Genomic DNA, 19,384 nt, shown 5'->3' with positions numbered 1-19,384 from the left:
GACGTCTCATCTCTCGCCTGGACCCATCCTGGATAGATCTGTCATTTCAGCAGAACCTTCAACACAGAGGGATGTGGGTGGCCTTACTGTTATGTACAAGGCCAATATTTTCAAAGTACCACACTTGGATCCACTTCGAGGACAGCGTGAAACAAGCTTTCATGCCACAAGACGGGCAGAAAGCAGCAACTTCACTCTGGCTCTACCCTTCTCCAGAACATCACTCCATCTGAGGTCATATATACCCAGGATGACTCGAGTATGGAACACATTCGTACAGCATAATGATGTCAACGAGATAAAGTCAGTTGATCAAATGAAAATGCTGGCCCACAGATGGCTCCAACTTCACCCTGTTCCCTACTTGTATGGCTCATAACAATAAAAATGCTTTCAAATGAGCTGATGTAGGTAGCAGCTCTTAGCTTGCCAATAAAGTTAGGAATCCTTAACCTGTAAATAGCTTCTCAATAAAGCTAGGGATCCTTAACCTTGTCAAACCCTGTGTAAAAAAAAAAAAAAGAGAGAGACGCAGCAGTGTTATTGCTACCAATTTATAGATAAAGTTATATAAACCTTAGAAATACGTATATTTAATCCCAGATAAGCAAACTGAAGATAAACTACCTTGACTCGTCAAGCAAAGTGGCTCAGGAGTTGCGTGGGTTTGGGTATCCGGCCAGCCGGAGCATCAGCCTAGACATTTCCCGGAAAAGCTTATCCTATACTAGTTGCGCTAAGCACATGACTGTTAATGACGTACGGGCAAGTCTCCTAATATATTGCTGTTACTCCACGAGGGAGATTCCTGGTGAGGGGCTTTTTAATCCAAATAACTGGACCTGTGCTCGAATTCCACGAACCGAAACTGAATGCTTCTATACTACCAGACGCTGCAACAATAAACATGTATCTAATTAGTTAGTCAATTGTCGTGAAACGCGTCCTGGGGCAGGACCTAAGGACCTCAGTGGTAATTATAATCATGGGGGAGTACTAAGCCCGTAGGATTTTACAGCGCATGTGGGGGGGGGGGGGTGGAAGGTATTCAGGCTCAATTCAGGGAACCGGAGCACAAGTCTAATTCCCTAGATCAAGAGCCCTTCACCAGAGTCAAGGAACCTCCCTTGAGGGGCTCAGTGGCAATAAGCCACACTACTTTGCTTTACTGGGTTATCCTGGGTTAATAATCCGAGGAAAACATTCTTCTTACGAAGCACTTTGTGGTATACTAAATGCAGAATTGATAACTGGATTGATATACCTGCACTGTGGTTCATGGCCCGGGTTTGTTTCTGGGACGAGGCAGACCTTGGGCATGGCTCTTCACATCTGTTGCCTTTGTGCAATAGTATTATTATTATTATTATTATTATTATTATTATTATTATTATTATTATTATTATTATTATTATTATTATTATTATTAGTGTTATTATTATTATTTTTATTATTAAATATATTTAAGAGGAAGCACTAAACTCTTAAGTCACAAATACCTTGGGAAATGGAGACAATCAGGTTCAACTCACAGGGAAGACAAGCCAATTCATTGAATTAAAAGCTCTTATCAGCATGAAGGCACCTACAGCACTTACAGGGAGGCGTGCTAAACCCCTAGGGATTGTACAGCACCTGGGTTAATAGGAAGGATTCGGATTCGATCCAGGGAAGGGTACCATAGGTTGATTATATTATAATCATGGGGGAACGCTAAACCCATAGGATTATACAGCACATGTGGGAGGATTATGGAAGGCATTTAGGCTCAGTTTAGGGAACTGGAGCACAGATCCAATTCCCTAGATCAAGAACCCCTCACCAGCGTCAAGGAACCTCCCTTGAGGGGAACATAGGTTGAATTATTTAGATCAAAAGTTTCTCACCGGCATCAAGGAACCTCTCTAGAGAGGATCCGATTACAAAAGACGAGACTAATGATGTTAAAACACAAGAAATTCTTTCATAACTAATCTGAGACACTGTCAGGGGAAGCCAAAATTTTGAAGACACTCACATAAGTTTAAATTATTGGTTTATTATTATTCTTGCTATTATTTTTACTAATGATTTTATTATTATTATTATTATTATTATTATTATTATTATTATTCTTTGGGAAATGATAATCCATTTAGAGGTAGAATGCAATCAAGTTTTGATTAGATTATTATTATTATAATCAAAAAGAAGCGCTAAGCCACAAGGGCTATACAGCAGTTTTGGTTAGAGTATCACTAAGACCGGTCTTGTACAGGGCTTACTTGAATGAACTATTCTTCTTATATATTTTCCAAACGTTCTTAATTAGTCGGGCTGTGGGTCGATAGTAAACGACGTGTAAGCAACAACAGTCTGGCTGGTCTATTAACCAAGAGATACAGTTGAGACCAGTCACTGAGGAAGATGATTTGAGGAATCACCACAAGGCAGACGCAGGGAAGTGAAAGGCATCAAGTGAAAACAATATTGTATATTAAGGTAGCATTGCATACAAGGTAACACTGTATATAAAATAACATTGTTTATATAACACTGTATATAAGGCAACATTGTACATGGTTTGATACAAAAGATGATATAAAAAGGTCATACAACACTGTTTCTTCAGAATGGCTATTAACTATGCCAAGATAGGATATAATTCACAATAAGATTCATTACAAACTTTAAGTTAAATAAATTAATTTTTCTTACAGAATTGTGTATTTTGGTAGAGTACAACAACTTACTTGTACATACTGCTTCTCCAGAAAGATTAGCAAAATAAATGGGATAATACTGATATCAATCGTAAAAAAACATTAAGTGCAATATAAACTGGCACATAAAAGTACTCTTTTACACAGCATAATGTGTTTTGTAGTAAAGTGTATAATACATACACACACACACACCACAGGGGGAGTTGAATGATAGCTCTAGGCCTTTCGTGTTGCAATCTACACATCATCAGGAACCTGCAATATTACAGATATAAAGTAGGAAATCCAAGCAGATTCATTCAGGGAAACGACTCTCTCCAGAGTAACACTTTCAACATCACTCTTATCACCATCTTGCCAGAGGTGCGCCGATACTAGTTCAGACGCCTCTCCAAAATAGAAATATCCCCACCCCTCCTTCAGAGGGCAGGTACTGTACTTCCCACCTTCAGGACTCAAATCCCTCTAATCAGCTTCCCTGAATCCCTTCATAAATGTTATCTTACTCACACTTCAACAGCACTTCATCATAAAAACTATTTGGCTGCACTCACTTCTAACACGCTCACACATGTGCTGGATGTCCAAGTCCCTTGCACACAAAACCTCTTTTACTTCCTATAAACTTGAGTTTACATAAAAGTAACTTTACTTACAGCATTTTTGGTAGAAAATAACAAAGAAAATCACAGACTTAATTCATAAAAATCATCAGAATTTTTCTTTTTCACTGGTGATGGTGAATAGGTAATTTCTCTCCCCTCTCCACCAAGAGAACATTAGTCCCCACACTGTAATGTACGTATATATTCATTTTAAAGTGTTCAACTCCTGAGAAACAGAAGGTAATCAGACAGAACTCTTAACCAATTCCTCATATAGCCACAAATATCATCACTACTGATATTCACGTAAATCTCCATGAGGTTGTTGGTTGCTTTACGGAGAGCAGAAGCTCCATATTCCCAGCATCAACTTATCAGGAGACTGAAAAAAACAGAGAATGTTTTGAACTTGGAATATCTTTTCATTATTATTATTATTATTATTAGTATTATGGGTCGTACAACATTGCAAGGAATCACAAAGTAATTCCTATTCACCATGTTAAGTATTAGGTTCACTCTATGCATTAACCCATATTGGTCATACAGTGCCTGGGGAATGGGCAGTAATCATGTTTGGTCTAAGGAAGGAAGGGTGGCTACAATTACTTGGAACAAGAGCTCTTCACAAACATCAAGACTCTGTGAAGGGTCACTATCCGCTAAGAAAAACAAAATAGTTAATATAAATAATGGCCATCTGTATAATACCTGAATCATACAATTCCAAGACAATAAATCCTCTGAATCATACAATTCCAAGACAATAAATCCCCTGAATCATACAATTCCAAGACAATAAATTCTCTGAATCATACAATTCCGAGACAATAAATCCCCTGAATCATACAATTCCAAGACAATAAATCCCCTGAATCATACAATTCCAAGACAATAAATTCTCTGAATCATACAATTCCGAGACAATAAATCCCCTGAATCATACAATCCCAAGACAATAAATCCCCTGGATCATACAATTCCAAGAAAATAAATACCCTGGATCATACAGTTCCAAGACAATAAATCCCCTGTATCACACAATTTCACGACAACAAATCAACTGCATCACAAAATTCAAAGGCAGTAACTCATCAGCATCACACAATTTAATCCAGCTATTAAACTCTCTTATGTAAGTAATCTCAATAGTTCATAACTATGATTCAAGAGCTGTAATGGAAGCCCTTCGGAAATTTTAACGAACGCAATACTGACAAAAACCCTCTCCTAAAACCCACCCAGAGTGGTCAGATAAGAGATAAGATAAGATTTCGTTCGGATTTTTAACCCCGGAGAGTTAGCCACCCAGGATAACCCAAGAAAGTCAGTGCGTCATCGAGGACTGTCTAACTTATTTCCATTGGGGTCCTTAATCTTGTCCCCCAGGATGCGACCCACACCAGTCGACTAACACCCAGGTACCTATTTGCTGCTAGGTGAACAGGACAACAGGTGTAAGGAAACGTGTCGGAATGTTTCCACCCGCCGGGAATCGAACCCGGGCCCTCCGTGTGTGAAGCGGGAGCTTTAGCCACCAGGCCACCGGGCCACACTACTTAAGGTTTCTTACCTCTCTTACCCTTTCCCCACAACCTTTTCCACTGCTCAGACCTACTCCAATCCTTCCCCAGCTATTTTTGCCATTAATAAATACGTTATCCTTATATTTCTAATACAGACATTTTCTTGTTTCCAACTTTTGAGTAGCCAAATCAAAATGTACGAATTTAAGAACCGCAATAGCACTAATGATTATATTATGTTCATGAAGGAAAGTTAAAACCATAGGGGTAATAAAATGCCAGAGGAAATAGTAGGTTAACTAACTGTTACCTGTTAATCACCACTGAATAATTCTTTAATCCCTAAAATGGGGATTAAAGTAAACTCAGCCTATATAAAGCGAGAGACAAAAGACTGATCCAATTTAAAACGATACACTGTCTTACCTGCTTTCCAAATCTTCGTGTTAATCGAGCCATACAATATCGAATTTTGCTTCCTTATTGAGAACCTCTTTGTCTTCTTCTGTGATTGATATGTTGCTTCTAATGGTGAGCTTGTCGTACAACACGCCTTTACTAAGTCTCCTCAGTAACCACTCCAGATCCTTCCTCGTCACCGTGGAGAAGTGTATTACCAGGCGCCAGCATCCCTTGCTGCCACGAAAACAATCTAGATTCTTAAAAACGGTAAGTGATACCGACATGCCGTTGGAAAAAAGACACAAAACGCAAACACATTTTTATCGGAAACGTTTCGCTCTAGGGAACTTGATCAGGTTAAGGTCCATATTTGGAGTGTCGAAGATCCCTGACCCGAACATTTCCAATTTGTCTTTTCCAACTGCTTGTGAATATATTCATCAGGGGAGAAATGAACTAGTAAGGTCAAAACAGCACTGATAAATGGAAGATAATACGGTTTGATTCAAGGAACGAAAGGGTAACCTCATTTCCTTAAATCAAAAACTTTTTCACAGCATATAACAAACTGGTTTGTTAACGGGGCTTAAAGCCTATCAACTATACTGCAGTCATTAAGGCTGCACGTAATCTCTTTACTCCAGACAAGAATGTTTCAATCCCTAAAATATATTATTACCATTATTAGTGTTATTTTTTATTGCTATTGTTATAATCAATTAAAACAAAGCGTTAAACCCACAAAGGTCTTTCAGCATACATACGCTGAAAGAAGCACTCTCGGTGTAGATATCCTGTATAAAGAGCAGCTGAAGTGCAATTAACACAGGGGTAACTATTATTAGCGTCACTGAGTATTTAACATAGGGTAATTATTGTTAGCCTGACAACTTCACTAATAAGAGTAATTAACACAGGATAATTATTGTTAGTTTATTGTTAGCCTGACAACTTCACTAATAAGAGTAATTAACACAGGATAATTATTGTTAGTATCAACTCCACTAATAATGAGTAATTAGCACAGGGGTAACTATTATTTGAATCACAACTCCACTAATAATAAGAATAATTAGCAGAATATATGTGTATCCACACATGGGGTTACAGACATTCAAAATTAGAAAAAAAATGTCAATACGTAATGCAAGAGACGTTTAGGCTTGGATATGGTCATGTCTGCCTGTGAGGGGTTCTTGATCCAAGGAAATAGACCTGTTCTCCCTTTCCTTGGACTGGACTTGAATGCCTTCCATTCCCCCAGGGGCGCTGTTCCAAAGAAAATTAAAAACAGAGGAAGCGCTAAACCCGTAGGATTATACAGCGCCTGTGGGGGGATAGAAGGTATTCAGGCTTAATTCAGGGAACTGGAGCACAGATCCAGTTCCCAAGATCAAGAGCCCCTCACCAGCATCAAGGAACCTTCCTTGAGGGGATTATTATTATTATAATCAAAAAGAAGCGCTGCATTCCTTGAGGGGAAACTTCGGTAGGCACTATAATATTACACAAATTCTAAAACCGTATGGGTCGTTGAGCGTTAATAAGGTTTAATCCAAGGGGAGGGTGGCTCAAATTCCTTTGATCGAAGACCCTTCACCAGCATCAACACGCCCCTGTTGAAGGGTATCAAACAAAAATAAATTACCTGCCAGCCAGTTGTTTTACAACGTCCAGTATCCAGTTTTTGTGCTTATCTTCCATATTATCCAGGCTGATTTCAAGGTTTCCCGTGTACTGTAGATCAGGCAAAAGTTTTGCTGGGCACTCTTCTGGGGACAATTGGAGTTTAAGACGAAGAGTCCTCACAGATTTACGAATTTTTTTCAAGGTTTCTAGAGCCTCGACAGTTATCACTCTCACGTCGATGGTCCTCAGGTTAGTGTAATCCCAAAAGTTTTTTGGCTCCTTAAGACCGCCAATAAAATGCGTCAAATTTGCCCATGGTTTGAGTGCATCTATGAATGCATCAGAAGTGTCTTGGCAATCATATCGTCCATGGCAAGATAAAGCCAGATTCACGTCAATCTTGCGGGATAGCTTTTTCAGACTTTCACCATTCATTGTGTCCAGAAACATGGGGATTTTGTGAGGATTTTTACTCCCCATAATATCTATCTTAAGGCTTGAAGGATTGACTGGAGTGCAGCAAAGAAGTTTCAATGCTGAAACAACATTTTCGTGATTCAGGTCCCAGTCTCTGAGGTTTATTTTTTGTTCACCAATGCGGTTGTTTACTTGATCATGCTTCACATGCTCAAATATATCTTCATTGACTCTTATAATTGGATTACATTCGTTGATGATATTCCACCAGAAGTTATAATCCAGATTTTCTATATCTGCTTTATCAATGAGGCTAAACAAGTCATCAATTTTGTCCTTCAGATGTTTTTTGCTTGCCAACTCACCTGTTATATACTTTATAACCTCTCGATACTTGATCCAACTCTCGTGCTGGTTTGCTACATTCTTTAAGCTTCTCTCTTGACTGATACATTCCCCCAGCCATCTTGCAGCAAAATATTCCATCTGACTTTTGTGGAAGAACTTAAACACATAATTTTTCATTCTAGAATTCTTATCAGTCTCACACATTAAAAACGCTGATAAAATGTCCTCTGGATTCTCTATTTTTTTGCTTCGACACATTTCATTAATTTTTTTTAAATTTTCTTCATTCAGTGTGTATTCATCCTTCTGTAGCATACTCCATGCTTGTTCTCCTAGAAGCAGCAGCATCTCACTTAGGACTCTTTTCAGGGCCTTAAATGGCAAAGCACCTCTATTGGCCATCCGCCTGGCTAACCTTTCTTTGCTGAGTCCAAAAATCTCTTGATAAAGACGCGTAAGAGTGGTCACATTATTTACTATTTTTGAGTCATGTTTCCAAAGAATGATCAAGAGGGAAATAGTTAATGGAAGCCTCAGGTGTTCATCTAACACTCTTCCTGGCCCATCAATATACTTTAAAAACTTATTTAGCTCTCTATCACGTTCACTTTCATCCATTATTTCTCCGAATAGTTTCCTGGAGAACTCCTCAACTTTATCATCACTGAAGCCACACACCTTAATGCAAAGAAATTCAACATTGTGTGTTTTGGCTAATGTTATAGCATCCTTCAGTTTCTCATGACGGGTTGTGATTATTATGCGATGGTCATTGAAGTTTTGAAAAATGTCTTTCACAAGTTTACTGGCTCTATCTGTTTTTTCATCAAAGCCATCAATGATGAATAAAAGCCTTAGCTCACTCAGTAAGAAAGGAATATCTTCCCTTTTAAAATAACCACACGTTTCTTGCATCAGCTGCTCACTTAAGTATTCTAAAACAGTGTCTGAACGCACTGTCCGGACTTCCACAAGAAAAACGAGATCAAATTCGTCAAGTCCTTGTATGTCTGAATTTTTCATCAGCCACCTATCAAAAAGGTGTCGGCATAGTGATGTTTTTCCGCAACCAGACACGCCATGAAACAGTAACACCCTTGGTAAAATCTTTTCTACTTTCACTGTCACGGTCAAAATTTCGTTCACATCAATATTCCCCATTCTGTCCTCAATTTCCAATGGTGTAAATATCTTCTCAACTCGAAAGTGTTCGACTTTGTGATCGTCATTTAACAATACGATGAAAGGATTCAGAATCTTCCAATTATCTAAGCGCTCCCCAAGTTCCCTTCTTCCATGATGAATCATTTTAAATAAATTATCATTCTTAAATTTCTCTATGTCATGAGAGACGTCCATATTATCTGTCTGTATCTCTGCAGCTATAATGTCCTCAAAGATCTGTAATGTACGTGATGCCTCTGCGTCAAAATTCCTGTTCAGTACCGAGCTCCCATCTACATAAATATCTTCAATGATGGCTTTCAGCTTTCTGCATGTTTCCTTCATATTGTCCTCAGCGTCTGAATAACAATGATTAATACGGTTTCTGAGGTTTTTCAGGTCGACAATTTTCTGCTGACACCTCAGTTTTGAGCAGAGTGCGTCACATACCTCTTTCATCAGCAAATATGCGAAAGAAATGTCAAAGTCTTCGTTCATGAGATCACAGTCCAGAAAGCTCGCATTGTCTCCATGGAAGTGGTCTTCTGGCCTAATGCCCTTCTGTGTGCAATAATCTCTGAGTGACAGAGTTCCGTTTTGTGTGTTCATGCCAGGGTCTGCGTACATAGCCTTTGCTATATCTTGCATAACCATTTTCCCAGGAACGTGAACACATTTATAGAGTTTACTAAAAATAAAGTCTTCCGTTGTGTAAATCTCAGACATCTTGAGCCCTTGGAAATATTTGCAAGAATAAAGAGTAAGAGTATCCTTGCCCTCAGATGAGACATTTATAAGCTAATCTGTAGTGTTTCATTCCAAGCGTTGTGTGGGGAACCTGTAAAGTAAACAAAACTATTAATACATTTAAAAACAATCTGTCTTAATATATCTATATATATATTTTTTTTCAACAAGTCGGTCGTCTCCCACCGAGGCAGGGTGACCCAAAAAAGAAAGAAAATCCCCAAAAAGAAAATACTTTCATCATCATTCAACACTTTCACCACACTCACATTATCACTGCTTTTGCAGAGGTGCTCAGAATACAACAGTTTAGAAGCATATACGTATAAAGATACACAACATATCCTTCCAAATTGCCAATATCCCAAACCCCTCCTTTAAAGTGCAGGCATTGTACTTCCCATTTCCAGGACTCAAGTCCGACTATATGAAAATAACCAGTTTCCCTGAATCCCTTCACTAAATATTACCCTGCTCACACTCCAACAGATCGTCAGGTCCCAAGTATCATTCGTCTCCATTCACTCCTATCTAACACGCTCATGCACGCTTGCTGGAAGTTCAAGCCCCTCGCCCACAAAACCTCCTTTACCCCCTCTTTCCAACCCTTTCGAGGACGACCCCTACCCCGCCTTCCTTCCCCTATAGATTTATAGGCTTTCCATGTCATTCTACTTTGATCCATTCTCTCTAAATGACCAAACCACCTCAACAACCCCTCTTCTGCCCTTTGACTAATACTTTTATTAACTCCACACCTTCTCCTAATTTCCACACTCCGAATTTTCTGCATAATATTTACACCACACATTGCCCATAGACAGGACATCTCCACTGCCTCCAACCGTCTCCTCGCTGCTGCATTTACCACCCATGCTTCACATCCATATAAGAGTGTTGGTACTACTATACTTTCATACATTCCCTTCTTTGCCTCCATAGATAACGCTTTTTGACTCCACATATACCTCAACGCACCACTCACCTTTTTTCCCTCATCAATTCTATGATTAACCTCATCCTTCATAAACCCATCCGCCGACACGTCAACTCCCAAGTATCTGAAAACATTCACTTCTTCCATACTCCTCCTCCCCAATTTGATATCCAATTTTTCTTTATCTAAATCATTTGATACCCTCATCACCTTACTCTTTTCTATGTTCACTTTCAACTTTCTACCTTTACACACATTCTCAAATTCATCCACTAACCTTTGCAATTTTTCTTTAGAATCTCCCATAGGCACAGTATCATCAGCAAAAGGTAACTGTGTCAGTTCCCATTTTGAATTTGATTCCCCATAATTTAATCCCACCCCTCTCCCGAACACCCTAGCATTTACTTCTTTTACAACTCCATCTATAAATATATTAAACAACCATGGTGACATTACACATCCCTGTCTAAGACCTACTTTTACCGGGAAGTATTCTCCCTCTCTTCTACATACCCTAACCTGAGCCTCACTATCCTCATAAAAACTCTTAACAGCATTTATTAACTTACCACCTATTCCATATACTTGCAACATCTGCCACATTGCTCCTCTATCCACTCTATCATATGCCTTTTCTAAATCCATAAATGCAATAAAAACTTCCCTACCTTTATCTAAATACTGTTCACATATATGCTTCAATGTAAACACTTGATCTACACATCCCCTACCCACTCTGAAGCCTCCCTGCTCATCCGCAATCCTACATTCTGTCTTACCTCTAATTCTTTCAATTATAACCCTACCGTATACTTTTCCTGGTATACTCAGTAAACTTATTCCTCTATAATTTTTACAATCTCTTTTGTCCTCTTTCCCTTTATATAAAGGGACTATACATGCTCTCCGCCAATCCCTAGGTACCTTCCCCTCTTTCATACATTTATTAAACAAAAGTACCAACCACTCCAACACTATATCCCCCCCTGCTTTTAACATTTCTGTCATGATCCCATCAGTTCCAGCTGCTTTACCCCCTTTCATTCTACGTAATGCCTCACGTACCTCCACCACACTTACATTCTGTTCTTCTTCACTCCTAAAAGATGGTATACCTCCCTGGCCAGTGCATGAAATTACCGCCTCCCTTTCTTCCTCAACATTTAAACGTTCCTCAAAATATTCTCGCCATCTACCTAATACCTCCCTCTCCCCATCTACTAACTCCCCTACTCTGTTTTTAACTGAAAAATCCATACTTTCCCTAGGCTTTCTTAACTTGTTTAACTCACTCCAAATTTTCTTCTTATTTTCATTAAAATTTCTTGACAGTGCCTCTCCCACTCTTTCATCTGCTCTCATTTTGCACTCTCTCACCACTCTCTTCACCTTTCTTTTACTCTCCATATACTCTGCTCTTCTTATAACACTTCTGCTTTGTAAAAACCTCTCGTAAGCTACCTTTTTCTGTTTTATCACACCCTTTACTTCATCATTCCACCAATCACTCCTTTTTCCTCCTGCCCCCACCCTCCTATAACCACAAACTTCTGCCCCACATTCTAATACTGCATTTTTAAAACTATTCCAACCCTCTTCAACCCCCCCCCCCCACTACTCATCTTTGCACTAGCCCACCTTTCTGCCAATAGTCGCTTATATCTCGCCCGAACTTCCTCCTCCCTTAGTTTATACACTTTCACCTCCCTCTTACTTGTTGTTGCCACCTTCCTCTTTTCCCATCTACCTCTTACTCTAACTTTAGCTACAACTAAATAATGATCCGATATATCAGTTGCCCCTCTATAAACATGTACATCCTGGAGCCTACCCATCAACCTTTTATCCACCAATGCATAATCTAACAAACTACTTTCATTACGTGCTACATCATACCTTGTATATTTATTTATCCTCTTTTTCATAAAATATGTATTACTTATTACCAAATTTCTTTCTACACATAGCTCAATTAAAGGCTCCCCATTTACATTTACCCCTGGCACCCCAAATTTACCTACTACTCCCTCCATAACATTTTTACCCACTTTAGCATTGAAATCCCCAGCCACCATTACTCTCACACTTGATTCAAAACTCCCCACGCATTCACTCAACATTTCCCAGAATCTCTCTCTCTCTCTCCTCTACACTTCTCTTCTCCAGGTGCATACACGCTTACTATAACCCACTTTTCACATCCAATCTTTATTTTACTCCACATAATCCTTATATATATATATATATATATATATATATATATATATATATATATATATATATATATATATATATATATATATATATATATGTCGTGCCGAATATGTTAAACTGGTCAATTAGCAAGAACTCATTTAAAATTAAGTCCTTTGTAAAAATTTCTCTTATACGTTTAAAGATATATTTTTTTCATTAATGTTAATGTAAATTTTTTTAATTTTGCACCAAAGGAATCTTAGAGAACTTACCTAACCTTATTATAACAAGAACAATTTATTTTAGACTAACCAAACTATATGTATATTTTAGATTTGTTTACAATAATTTAATATTAAACAAACACATTGAAATATATTTTTTTCGTTAGGCTCAGAATAATTTTGGCGAAATTATTGCATACACAAATTTTCGCTTGTCCTATGTGGCAAGATGAGCGTTGCTATTTAAGCCAAGATCGCAAGTTCTGCCTATTCGGCACGACATATATATATATATATATATATATATATATATATATATATATATATATATATATATATATATATATATATATATATATATATATATATACACATAGTGCCGAATATGTAAAACTGGTCAATTAGCAAGAACTCATTTAAAATTAAGTCCTTTCTAAAATTGCCTCTTATACGTTTAAAGATATAATCACGGGGAGGGTTAAACCCGTAGGATTTTATATACATATATATATATATATATATATATATATATATATATATATATATATATATATATATATATATATATATATATATATATATATATATCGTGCCGAATAGGCAGAACTTGCGATGTTGGCTTAAACAGCAACGCTCATCTTGCCATATAGGACAAGCGAAATTTTGTGTATGCAATAATTTCGCCAAAATCATTCTGAATCTAACGAAAAAAACATATTTCACTGTTTGTTTAGTATTAAATTATTGTAAACAAATCTAAAATATATTTAGTTGGGTTAATCTAAAATAAATTGTTCTTGTTATAATAAGGTTAGGTAAGTTTTCTAATTTTCCTTTGGTGCAAAATTATAAATTTTTACATCAACATTAATGAAAAAAATATATATCTTTAAACGTATAAGATAAAATTTTAGAAAGGACTTAATTTTAAATGAGTTTTTGCTAATTGACCAGTTTTACATATTCGGCAATATATATATATATATATATATATATATATATATATATATATATATATATATATATATATATATATATATATAGATATATATATATATATATATATATATATATATATATATATATATATATATAATATATATATATATATATAATATATATATATATATATATATATATATATATATATATATATATATATATATACATGTATATATATATATATATATATATATATATATATATATATATATATATATATATATATATATATATATATATATATATATATATATATATAGTGCCGAATATGTAAAACTGGTCAATTAGCAAAAACTCATTTAAAATTAAGTCCTTTCTAAAATTTTATCTTATACGTTTAAAGATATAATCACGGGGAGGGCTAAACCCGTAGGATTATACAGCGTGTGGAGGGATGGAAGGTATTTAGGCTCACTTCAGGGAACTGGAACACAGATCCAATTCCCTAAATCAAGAGCCCCTCACTAGCGTCAAGGAACCTCCCTTGAGGGGACTGAACTAACCAGCCTTATAAAATTGCAATTCAACTCATGTATAAAAGTGGTAACTAACATGTGAACAACTGAACAGAAGGGGTGGAAGTGTTCAGCTGAAGCCTCATTCTCTGTGGTGCTACAGTTAGGATTGTCAAGTCCCCTGATATGAGAGAACAAGATAGTATAAAAGATTTGTTGGGATTTTTAACCCAGAGGGTTAGACAAGAAAGTCAGTTGTCGAGGACTCTCTCTCTTACTTCTTTGGGGTCATTCAATCTTGTCCACCAGTATGCGACCCACACCAGTCGACTAACACCCAGGTACCTACTTACTGGTAGGTGAATAGGGACAGCATGTGTAAGGAAACACCCAGCATTTCCATCCGTATCGGAGATCGAACCACGGATCGCGTGTGAGCCGAGAGCGTTGCCAACCAAGCCACGGGTCAATGGTTAAGTCACAGTGTTCTCTGATCACAGAGTTAAGAGGCTTTAGGCAGAGGAAGGTCAGTACGGAAAAATACATTAAATGCTCCGAAATACGGTTTAAAATTTCATGTAATACTTCCCATAAATCAAGTCCCGTACCGTAGCTCAATCGCTAGCGCACCAAGCTCACACAGAGGTCCAGGGATCGATCCAGCGGTACGACTGGAAAACATTAGGACGTGTTTCCATAACACCTGCTGTTCCTGTTCACCCATCAGTAAAATGGGAACCTGGATGTCAGTCGACTGGCGTGGGTCGCATCCTGGAACAAAAATTTATCTAATCTGCTAGAAATGCTCTGCATAAAAAGTGGCTTTCTATATAGTAGTATGTCACTGATGTCAGCTAGGTCTGTATACCTTGTACATGTACTTGTAGAAATAAAGATATTATTATTGATGTCAGCTAGGCCTGTATACCTTGTACATGTACTTGTAGAAATAAAGATATTATTATTATTAAGTACAACTCGAACACTAAAACAGTGTAGAACCTCTGCCCTGTTGTTTTCTACAGCCCTGATGCTTGTAGAAATTGTAGTAAGAACTTGGCTAAAACAGATAAATATTTGTTTAAATTATTATTATTATCATGGGGAAGCGCTAAACCCATATCTGTTAAAAAAAAACTGAATTCCTTGCTGCAAAATAACCTCCCACCCGTAGGTAATATCATTAGTAAAGCTAACTCTGTCTCCGTGCAATGAAAACTGTGCACTATTTAGTTGGATGTTCCAGCCATTTATTGTAACAAATAACTACATTGTCATTATCATTATTATTATCGTTATTATTATTATTATCATCATCATCATCATCATCATAAGATGTATCGCTAGTTTGGGTTATGTCCTGGGAAATGGATTGCACTGTATATTAGTGGGTGGTTTTCTTCTGTGCCAATCAATGCTCTACTACATGTAAACTGCATTACTTTTTGTACCCCATAAATAAATAAAAATTTGAATTTAAAGCTCTGATCCGAGGAAGAGGACAGCTCCAATTCCTAGGGATCAAGATTATTATTATTATAATCAACCCCTCAAGGAAGGTTCCTTGATGTTGGTGAGGGGCTCTTGATTTAGGGAATTGGATCTGTGCTCCAGTTCCCCGAATTAAGCCTGAATGCCTTCCACATCCCCCCCCAGGCGCTGTATAATCCTCCGGGTTTAGCGCTTCCCCCTTGATTATAATAATAATAATAATTATTATAATCAAGGGGGAAGCGCTAAGCCCGGAGGATTATACAGCACCCGGGGGGGGGGATGTGGAAGGCATTCAGGCTTAATTCGGGGAACTGGAGCACAGATCCAATTCCCTAAATTAAGAGCCCCTCACCAACATCAAGGAACCTACCTTGAGGGGCTAGGGATCAAGAGCATCCTATAGTGTGTGCTGGTAGTACTACAGCACGTAGGGAAGTGGGCATGAAAGGTCCTCAGCCTTGATATGAGGAAGCAGAGCCTCTCCATTTCCTCGGATCAGAAGCCTCTCAAATATTGCTTGCTGAGGACTGTTGCTTTGAGAACACATCACCCTGTATCATCTACCTCGCTCTCACATCCTCCACCCTTCACGTCACGACTTAGTATGTGGCACTGGCTTACCTGGAGTGGTTGACGAATGCGCACATTCGTGTGTCAGTGCACAAATATGTTTAGTTACAACGAAAATGTAAATAATGAAGACACAAGGTGAGAGTGTCTCTCCTCCGCCATCACTGTTGCTGCTCTGGCAACGCCGCCTGCATCATTGCCAGACACAAGAATATATCCACAGATAAGAGGGTATTATGGATGGAAGAACACCACTACATGCACCGAACACATTTTTATTATACACGTTTCGCTGCTGGGACGTTGGTCACTCCATATGTGTCACTTCTAAATGAGTGTCCAAGGTCCCAGGACAGAAATGTAGCTCACATGTATGTCCTTAGTGTTCTGTCATCCTTATTACCAGGCTCGTTGTATTTTCTTTTTAATTCAAAGTTTATTAATTCTGCCTTATTTTAATGTGAAATTCCAACTGTATTTATTTGCACGAATAAAAGTTACCTTGCTATGGCAAGTAGAAGTATTGTACTCACTGATATTGATTTTCTGGTGTCAGTAGTGTGTACGATAAGAGATAATTTCTTTGTATCTATGAGGACTGACTCACTGGTTTAATCTTACGATTTATTTTTTATCTTAGCTACATAGGAGATACTGTGTTGTAGCATAGTGGTGGTGTCGTGGCTTAGTTGGTAGCGTCCTCAGCTCACACTGAGTCTCCTATACTCGTTATGGATGATATGTGAAGCATATTTCTTTATACCTGCTGTATCTGTTCACCTAGCAGTAAGTAGGTACCTGGGTATTACTCGACTGTTGTGGATCACATCCCATTAGATCCACCTGGAGTTCATTACCTTTGTAACTTACTCAGCTATCAAAACTTTGGGGACCAGTCCCTGGACCCATTATGTACCTCTGACTACCTTTTGGCTACCGCCCACACCATGGGTATGGGGTGCATAATAAACATGTTAAACTAAACCAGTGGAAAATGAGACAAGGAAGTCCCAGGGAACTTCCTTTTTATAATTATGCCCTTAATCTTCAATGGGATGGACGGATTAGCCAGTGGAAGGCATCGATCAGTTGACCAAAAGCTCTAGTGGCGGGTCATCGCATAACTAAGACCCGCGTCAGGAAACACTTGTCCTGTTTCCTGACGACTCTTATCTAAGTCCTCGATTATGCACTGATTTCATTGGGTTATTTCGAGTGGCTAATCATCCGGGTTAAAAATCCGAATGTTATTTGATTAAATTCTGAGTGAACTAAAGCTTGAGTGTACGCGTCTCAGTCTTGTACATTACCTGTATAGTATTACTAAGCTGTACAAACACCCTTGGATTAAATGCCACGCTTATATTAATGAATATTTATTTTGTGATAGTTTATATATATTAAAACGTGGCGGCATTTGCTCGGCTGCCATTCTCTCGAAACATGATGCAGATTTCATTGCCTATGTCCTTCATACATAAAATGTATCCAAGGTTACTTACTATCTTTGATATGAACCACCGTTGACAAAATGTAATCATCGTGGAGGTTCTACTTTCAGTGAAATTTACACGTTAGAGTTTCATCTGGAGTTCTAAGAATTTTGTTTTTACCCCTTATGGAAATTTCTTTGAAATTGATGAGGGGGGACATATTCAACACTGAACTATTGTTAACTGGGGTAATTTTTTAATGGGAGTTCTAGACAGGAACCTGACCAGCGATAGTGACCAAAACTATCTAGATGACATTTACCAAAATGTTGTACAAGCTGCCCGGATAATATATATTTCTCAGAGAGAAAATTTATCGAACAAAATTTACTCTATATCGATAAACAAAAGACCAAACCATACCATCGCTTGATTTAATTTTTGTTTAATGAGTGGGATGCTCTAAAAACGTAGGAGCTAAACTGCACCTGGGGAGGCAGTGAGATTCAATTCCTTGGATCAAGAACCCTTCACCGGCATCGGGGCAACTCCCTTGAGGAGTCTTGATTGAAAAAAGAGGCATTTATAGGATTTTTTTTTTTACTATTTAGCAAAATTTGATACACTAGCAGTGTGCTAAATTTTTATGAAAGCTCTGGGTATATAACAAAAAAAAAATAGTGGTTTTAGAGGGCACAGATATGGTCACTTAAATTATACGTAATGTAATTTAATGTAGGATAGCCTAATAAAGTAAACCATTATGACATTTTTCCATATATATATATATATATATATATATATATATATATATATATATATATATATATATATATGAACATCAAAATGGTATACAATACCGACAGGTTGTTAGGTAAGACACATATGCAACAGTTAGACAACTTTATTCCGAAACGTTTCGCCTACACAGTAGGCTTCTTCAGTCGAATACAGAAAGTAGGCCTACTTTCTGTATTCGACTGAAGAAGCCTACAGTGTAGGCGAAACGTTTCGGAATAAAGTTGTCTAACTGTTGCATATGTCTTACCATATATATATATATATATATATATATATATATATATATATATATATATATATATATATATATATATATATATATATATATATATATATATATATATATATATATAGTACACTTTGTTAAAGGGTGTTGTAGTACCTAGGGTATGGAAGGTGATCTAGTCTTGTTTGTTAGTGACAAACTGTGTTCATCAGGGAAAAGCAACCAACATTTCTACTGTTTGCACCATGCTTCGCCTCCCTCCCTCCCACTTTCCCTCTCTCTCTCTCTCTCTCTCACATCCTTCACCCTTAAAGTCACGATACATGAACTAGCACAGTCTTACCTGAAGCTGTTGATGAATGTTTTGTATTCTTGCGTCAGCATTTCAAATTTTTAATTACCACGAAAAATCTAACTAATAAAGTCACCTTGAAAGTGCGTCATCACTTCCCTCATCACCGCTCATGCACTGGCAACGCCACATTGCATCTTTGCCAGAC

The 19,384-nt window shown here is 37.5% G+C and overlaps 1 protein-coding gene across 2 annotated transcripts; it reads right to left on the bottom strand.

The window, feature by feature from the left end:
- Positions 1 to 2,458: 2,458 nt before the first annotated feature.
- Positions 2,459 to 19,352, bottom strand: LOC128693144 (uncharacterized). 2 transcript variants are annotated; one of them, XM_070089317.1, is made up of 4 exons: positions 19,228 to 19,352; positions 6,887 to 9,634; positions 5,263 to 5,472; positions 2,459 to 3,692 (listed from the first exon to the last, which is right to left on the bottom strand). In XM_070089317.1, exons 2-3 carry the CDS (start codon positions 9,520 to 9,522, stop codon positions 5,283 to 5,285), a joined length of 2,826 nt encoding a protein of 941 aa, XP_069945418.1. In that variant the 5' UTR covers positions 9,523 to 9,634; positions 19,228 to 19,352; the 3' UTR covers positions 2,459 to 3,692; positions 5,263 to 5,282. The 2 variants fall into 2 exon arrangements, with proteins under 2 accessions (XP_069945418.1, XP_053638590.2); XM_053782615.2 differs by lacking the exon at positions 19,228 to 19,352 and adding an exon at positions 16,476 to 16,632.
- Positions 19,353 to 19,384: the final 32 nt, after the last annotated feature.

Source organism: Cherax quadricarinatus, chromosome 28 (assembly GCF_038502225.1).
Source record: "Cherax quadricarinatus isolate ZL_2023a chromosome 28, ASM3850222v1, whole genome shotgun sequence".
NCBI classification, from domain to species: domain Eukaryota; kingdom Metazoa; phylum Arthropoda; class Malacostraca; order Decapoda; family Parastacidae; genus Cherax; species Cherax quadricarinatus.
This window is presented reverse-complemented; position numbering and strand designations above follow the sequence as displayed.